The following is a 6,850-nucleotide window of genomic DNA, read 5'->3' on the forward strand; positions in this document are numbered from 1 at the left end:
AGTTGGGTCCAACTCGATGGCACATAACAACGACAACAATAACAAGTGCTGAGAGGCACCCTGCTCTGACAATAAGCCTCCTGCCTGAAGGTGCTCAGCTCTGTCTGTCTTTGTGGGCCAACAAGCACTGCCACATCTGTCTGTTGGTCCTTTGGTTCCTGATGCTCATACTGCTGTTGCTGTCTTGCTCCAGTCCGTGCTGTGGTCAGTATTATAACTCTTGACCCATAATACATCTCTTTTAGGAGGTTCCTTCTCTCTCTCATTACCAAACCAAAAACCAAACTTGCTGCCATGGAGTTGGATCTGAGTCATAGCGACCCCTCCTTGGGATTCTGAGGTGATATCTCTATGGAAGTAGATTGCCCAACCTTCCTTCCAAGGAATGGCTGGTGGGTTTGAACTGCCAGCCTTCTGGTTAGCAGTCAAATGCCTTAAGCACTACCCCACCAGAGTGCTTCTCTCTCCCATTACCTCTCTCAAAACCTCTGTCAGGTTGGGTGCTTATACACACAAAGTCCTTGTCAATTTCAAAGCAGGGCCCTTCCAGCTGGACCACAAACAGACCAATCCTTGCAAAGTCATTTAATCCTATTGAATGCTGTTATGCACCACCACATTTGCATAGTAAAGTGACCAATCCCTGCAAAGTGCATAAAAAAAAAAAAAAAAAAACCCACAAAAAACAATCACAGGGCAGACTGTGGCCTAAAGAATCATTTTTGGCAGAATTGAAAACCCAAGGCCAGAAAGGCCACATATAAAGAGAAACTCATTGCACTACACATGCCATACTATACTAGTTGTCATGGAGTCAATTCCCTCTCACAGAGACCCCGTGTGTGAGAGAGCAGAACTGTGTGATTATATTTGAAGCTTCAATATTCTTTAGGGTGAGTGCGAGGTACAGATGAATTGTAGGAAGTGATTTGGAGGGGTTAGGACTGGAGGAAGAACAGTCAGGTTGTTGGAAGATTCAAGTAAAATGACAAGGGCTGGAACAAGAGTGGCAATAGGACACCAATATAAAAAGATTTAAGGGATTAAGAACAGAGCCATGTGGTAGCATGAAATATTGTACCTAAAAGAAACATGAGAGTTCTTTTGGTCCAATGCCTTCATGTTGTTGTTGTTATTTGCCGTCGAGTCGGCCCCGACTCATAGCGACCCATCCTTGGGTTTCCATGGCAGTATCACTACGAAAGCAAGATTGCCCAACCTTCCTTCCGAGGAGTGGCTGGTGGGTTTGAACCGCCAGTCTTCTGGTTAGCAGTCAAGTGCCTTAGGCACTATGCTACCTTCATAGAAATGTGGAAATGGAAATCCAGAGAGTATAATCACCTTGCATGCTTAGTTATCATGGCAGGAAGGGGTGGGGACCTCAATGCTTGTTCCACTATTTCACACACCTCCTACAGTATTTCACCTATTTTAATAAGTCATTGCTTGAACAGTTTCTCTTAGAAAGATCAGCACAAGGCTGGTTCCCATGAGGTGGAGGTTAAAGATGTCCCAAATGTCCAAACTACCGTGCCACTCCATCATTTCAGACATTAAGTCCTCCTCCTCCTCCCAGTAATCTCCCCAGTCTTAGGGTTCTGTATTTTGCTATAACGCCTCACAGAACTCACAGACCCCCAGGGAATTGTCTCACATAGTAGTGGGGGAGGCTGGCAGGCTGGCGAGTCCCAGGTCTGTGAGTGGGTCTGGAGGATCCTCCCAATTCTCGGGGTTTGATGAACCTCGATCAGCAGATCAGATCACGGCTGCTGTCCCGAATCCAGGGGTGAGATGAGGATGAGCCAAAACACAAAACCAGAGCAAGAGGAGGGTGAACCTTCCCAGGAGATTTGTAGGTATACCCTCAAGGAAGCTAAGGGTGGTGATTTAGTTATACCCTCCAGCAAGGCAGGACTCAAGATACATTCCACCTGTGTTGCTCCAACAAAACCCAAGTGGGTGGCTTGAACAATCAGCAGCTACTCAGTTGCTCACTGCAAATCCCACCACAGAGCCGATTGCCAGTCATTATAGGGAACAACTACTACCAGCTGCCCAGACAAGTTGACACCAACCTTACCTACTGCACCACCCCAAAGAGGCATGGATAATAGGATTTACAATACATCACAGAATGGAGGACAATGGCTAGAAGGGCCACATCAAGCAATTCACCGAAGTCGTATACTTTTTTTTTTTTTTTTTACATTTCTGAAATCAAGGTCCATCTTACAATTGATGGCATGTCAGTTTATCTGGCAGCTTTCTTCTTGTTGTTAGTTTCAGTCAGTCAATTTTGACCCCTGGTGATCCCATGTGTTACAGAGTAGAACTGCTTCACAGGGGTTTCTGGGCTGTAATCTGAACAGAAGCAAACTGCTAAACCTTTCCTACCTTGGTAAGCTTTTTTCCTTACTGCCATCTTAAAAAAGTATCTTATTACTGATTGCATCTTAAATTCGATGAAATACAGTACCTACTCCTCACTGACTATCTCATAATTTGACATTTCATTGAATTTACAATTGTAAAAAACCTACTATCCAAATTGTTTTGCATTATAACAATGTACATGTGGCAGTAACAAACACTGAGGTGGGAGGTGAGAATAACATTGGTTGTGATAGTTAAGGTTATGTGTTGACTTGACTGGGCCATAATGCTCAGTGGTTTGGCAGTTATGTAATGATGCAATTTGGCAGTTACGTAATGATGTAATTATTCTCTGTGATCTGATGTGATGCTCCATTTTTGCATAAAGCAGATTTTCACACAAAGGTTTGGCCTTTGGACCTTGTGTTCATAAACGAGGAGTGGGTGTATGTAAGACGATATTAATATCCTTCTGTTTGAAGACCTCTGGTACTGTTTGTGAAGTTTAAAGGAAATAATTTGTTTTAGTCCTCAAAGGAGCTCTGGTGGTGTAGTGGTAAGGCTTTTGGCTGCTAACCAGAAGGTTGGTGGTTTCAACCCACCAGCTGCTCCATAGAAGAAAGATTGGGCAGTCTGTTTCCATAGATTTACTGCCCTTGCAACCCAATGGGAGTCGCTATGAGATGGCAGTGAGTTAACCCTCAAAGCAATTCCAACATAAGGTATTTTGCCAGATCCTCACAATGCAGCAGACAGGGCAAGTATGATCATGACACAGACATGAGAGGTTCCTCTGATCTTGGAGCCAGAATGGCTTCCATCTTGACATTCCCCTTTGAGTTCCTGACCCTTTTTTGGACGCTGTCTCATAAGACAATGGTTCCAATTCATGGCCTTCTCAGGTGGCAGAAATTTGTGGGCTTTAGGAGAGGGATGGAATCACTCTGGACCCTTTCTCCGAAGGGCAGCAGCTTCCTGGCCATGGCGCGGGAGGCCGTAGGAAAATCCAGGCAGCAGTTCCAGTGAGTACTGCTTTTAACTTTGCTTCTGGAGGTGCCCAACCCTAGCTTATAACCAACAACCATGCTGGTGGCCCAGGAGGGCCTCTCCGCATTCCAGAGGCGGAGTCACTACCCTGGACCCGCCTCTTTTCCTATCAGGGTCATGGCCCAATGCTAAGTCTGCCTCCTCTCTGACTCCGGCCCCTCAAGTGACCTGCCGCCTCGCCCACTAACTTCCCTTCTTTGCGCCATAATCTCCGCCTTCTCCTCCGGAGCCCCGCCCCACGGCTCGGTTTAGGCCCCGCCCCTTCCCATCTGTGGGGCGCCTGGGCGGCCCAGGGAGCAACATGGCGGTGAATCAGAGCCACACACAGAACCGCCGTGGGGCCATCATCCCTTACGGTGAAAGGTGCCTGAGGGGCAGCCCGGGTAGCTGCCAGAGGAGGGAGGAGGGGAATGGGTAGACGTCAGGGGCTCTCAGCGAATTAGGGCCTTTCCCGCCTGTTCCTGGTGTGGGGGGGAAGCTCCGCCTCTCAGCGTATGGGAGCGCGGGCCACCTCGCGCGCTGCCTCTAGGGTACTCTGGATGTGGAGAGCAGTGAGCAGGAGCACGCCGCCTCACGGGGGCGCAGGGCAGGAGGCGTGTCGCCCCAGAAGAGCAGTCCGAGGGGACCCACCGGTCGTGAGGACTCAGACCTCCCCTCCGGGTCGCGGTATGGCTACCTGACCGCGACCCTGAGGGTCCCGCGTGCGTCCCTTCTCTGACTCTCAGGGGCAAGGTCCCGGAGGCTTAGCACAAACAGGGTGGAGCACAAACGGTGTGCGCCACCAAGCCATTCTTAGGTATTTTCCTCTGTGTCTGCTATGATTTGCCCTGCTTTTCTAACCTAGCGGTGAGCTCGTGACCGGATGCTGTGCCCGGCTGGGACAGCACACCGAGGTGGGTTTGAATTGATCAGGAAATGCCACTGAGACATCATGAAAAACTGCTGTTCAGATCTTTTTCTTATGCTTCTTTCCCTGGAATAGTTTCCTGACAGGATTGTCCGGGCGTCAGAATTGTCTTCACCTGCTCCCTGAAATCGCTCTGCTGCTTGGTTCAGTTTCACGGCGGGAGGTGATCACTCTTGCCTCTGACAGTCAGGCATCTGAGTACTGACCTAGAGCACTGTGCCTTGTGGCCGTCATACTGTGCTGTGACCCCATTTCTAATCTGGTATTGGAGTGTCTTCTCACTCAGGCTCTGCCTTTCTGTTCTTCTGTGGTATGTTGGAAGCAGGAGTCAAACAGGTTTTTTTTTAAATTGGCACATCATTTGGGTTCAATGAATGATAAAGACATTAACTGGGATTCAGATCATTTACTTAAGCTTGAACCCTTGCTGAGGTTCTTCTCAGTGTTTGGGGCAGGATAATGTTAGATAACCTTAGCTCATCGGGGCTGTGCAATTTCATCAGCGGTTTTCATCTCTCAGAAATCTGTTGTTCTCCAGACAAAACCATTTGGCCAACGTGGTAAAAATGCATTCTTTGTTTTACTGTAGTTTACTGTCACTGAAGTTTTACAATCAGTGTGGCATCCTTGTAGAACATCCTAGAGTGACCCCCTGCCACACCCCCAGGAACATTTGGCAATGGAAGCAGCAGTCAAGACATCAGATGACGTATCGCACTGGGCAAATCTGCTGCAAAAGACCTCTTTAAACTGTTGAAGAGCAAAGATGTCTCTGTGAAGACTAAGGTGCACCTAACCCAAGCCATGGTATTTTCAGTCACCTCATATGCATGTGAAAGCTGGACAATGCATAAGGAAGACCAAAGAAGAGTTGATGCTTTTGAGTTGTGCTGTTGGTGAAGAATACTGAAAGTACCATGGACTGCCAGTAGAAGGAACAGATCTGCTCCTTGGAAATGAGAATGGGCAGATTTTGTCTCACTTACTTTGGTCATGTTTTCAGAGGAGACCATTCCCTGGAGAAGGAGGTCATGCTTGGTAAAGTGGAGGGTCAGCGAAAGAGGGGAAGGCCCTCAGTAAGATAGATTGACACAGTGGCTGCAGTGATGGGCTCAGATATAACAAGGATTGTGAGGCTGGTGCAGGACTGGGCAGTGTTTTGTTCTGTTGTACATAGGATCACTATGAGTCAGAGTCGACTCAACAGCATCTAACAACAAACATTTCTGGTTGTCACACTTGTGTGTGTGAAGTGCTATAGACATCTGTTGGATTGAGGCCAAGGATCCTGTAAGCATCCTACAGTGTGCTGGACAGCCCCCTACAACAAAGAATTACCTGACCCAAAATGTCAGTAGTGCCAAGGTTGAGAAACTGCACAGAAGAGGTGACCAAAGAATTTGACTCAAATGAAGTGCCAACTGCATAGCTACCTCCTGAACAACATCATGTCTAAGGCCAAATTTATGACCCCATCCTTCAATAATTTTCTTTTTCTGACTCTCATATTTTTTTGGAGGCAAGGTCATCTTTGGTTTCAAATGATCATTTTGTCCCTCAGATCCAATGAGTTAGCTACCAAGTTCAGTGGATTCTTCCTTCAGTCTTTTTTATTTTTTGAACTTTCACACTTAATAAATCTAAGTCACTTTTTAAAAACTGAAGTAGAAATTCATATAACATAAAATGTGCTATTTTAACTATTTTAGAATGGGCGTTGTGGCTTTTAGTGCATTCATCATGTTGTGCGATCATCACCGTTACCTAATTCCAGAGCGTTTTCATCACTCCCAAGAGAAAGCCTGGACCCAATAAGCAGTCACTTCCATTCCCTACTTTCCCAAACCCCTGACAACCACTCTTCTGCTTCCTGTCTCTATGGACTTGCGAATCCTGGATATTTCATGTAAATAGCATCATACAACGTAAGGGTTTTGTGTCTGGATTCTTTCACTTAGCATTGTCTTCAAGGTTCATTCATGTTGTATGTAGCATGTATCAGGACTTCAATTCTGAGGTCCAGCTTCATTCTTTTGCATGTGGATATCCAGCTATCTACTGTTTGTTGAAAACACGATTCTTTCCTCATTGAATGGACCTGGCAAATATAAAAAAGCAACTGACTGTAGATGTGTGGGTTATTTCGGGACTATTCCATTGATCTGTATGTCTATTCTTATGTCAGTACCATATTTTTAATTACTGTAGCTTTGTAGTAGATTTTGAAATTAGGAGTGTGAGTCCTCCAACTTTGTTCCTTTTTTGAAGATTATTTTGGTTATTCTGAGCTATTTGCAATTCCGTATGAGTCATCAGCTTGTTCATTTCTGCAAAGAAAGGCAGTTGGAATTTCCATAGGGATTGCGTTGAGTCTGTAGATCATTTTGGGCAATGTTGCTTTGTTATGTGCTGTCGAGTCAGACCCGACTCATAGCCACCCCTCCTTGGGTTTCCGAGGCAGTATCACTACGGAAGTAGATTGCCCAACCAACCTTCCTTCCAAGGAGTGGCTGGTGGGTTTGA

General features: G+C 46.3%; 1 protein-coding gene across 1 annotated transcript in view; it reads left to right on the top strand.

Annotated features, from left to right (window-relative positions):
- The first annotated feature begins 3,721 nt into the window (after window positions 1-3,721).
- Window positions 3,722-6,850, top strand: part of WBP2NL (WBP2 N-terminal like) — a 27,336-nt gene continuing 24,207 nt past the window's right edge. The window contains exon 1 of the mRNA XM_007941785.1: window positions 3,722-3,783. Coding sequence (XP_007939976.1) covers window positions 3,722-3,783 — 62 coding nt within the window. The remainder of the gene's footprint in view (window positions 3,784-6,850) is intronic.

Source organism: Orycteropus afer, unplaced genomic scaffold, assembly GCF_000298275.1.
Source record: "Orycteropus afer afer isolate SDZICR_OR568_19922 unplaced genomic scaffold, OryAfe1.0 scaffold00083, whole genome shotgun sequence".
Classification (NCBI taxonomy): domain Eukaryota; kingdom Metazoa; phylum Chordata; class Mammalia; order Tubulidentata; family Orycteropodidae; genus Orycteropus; species Orycteropus afer.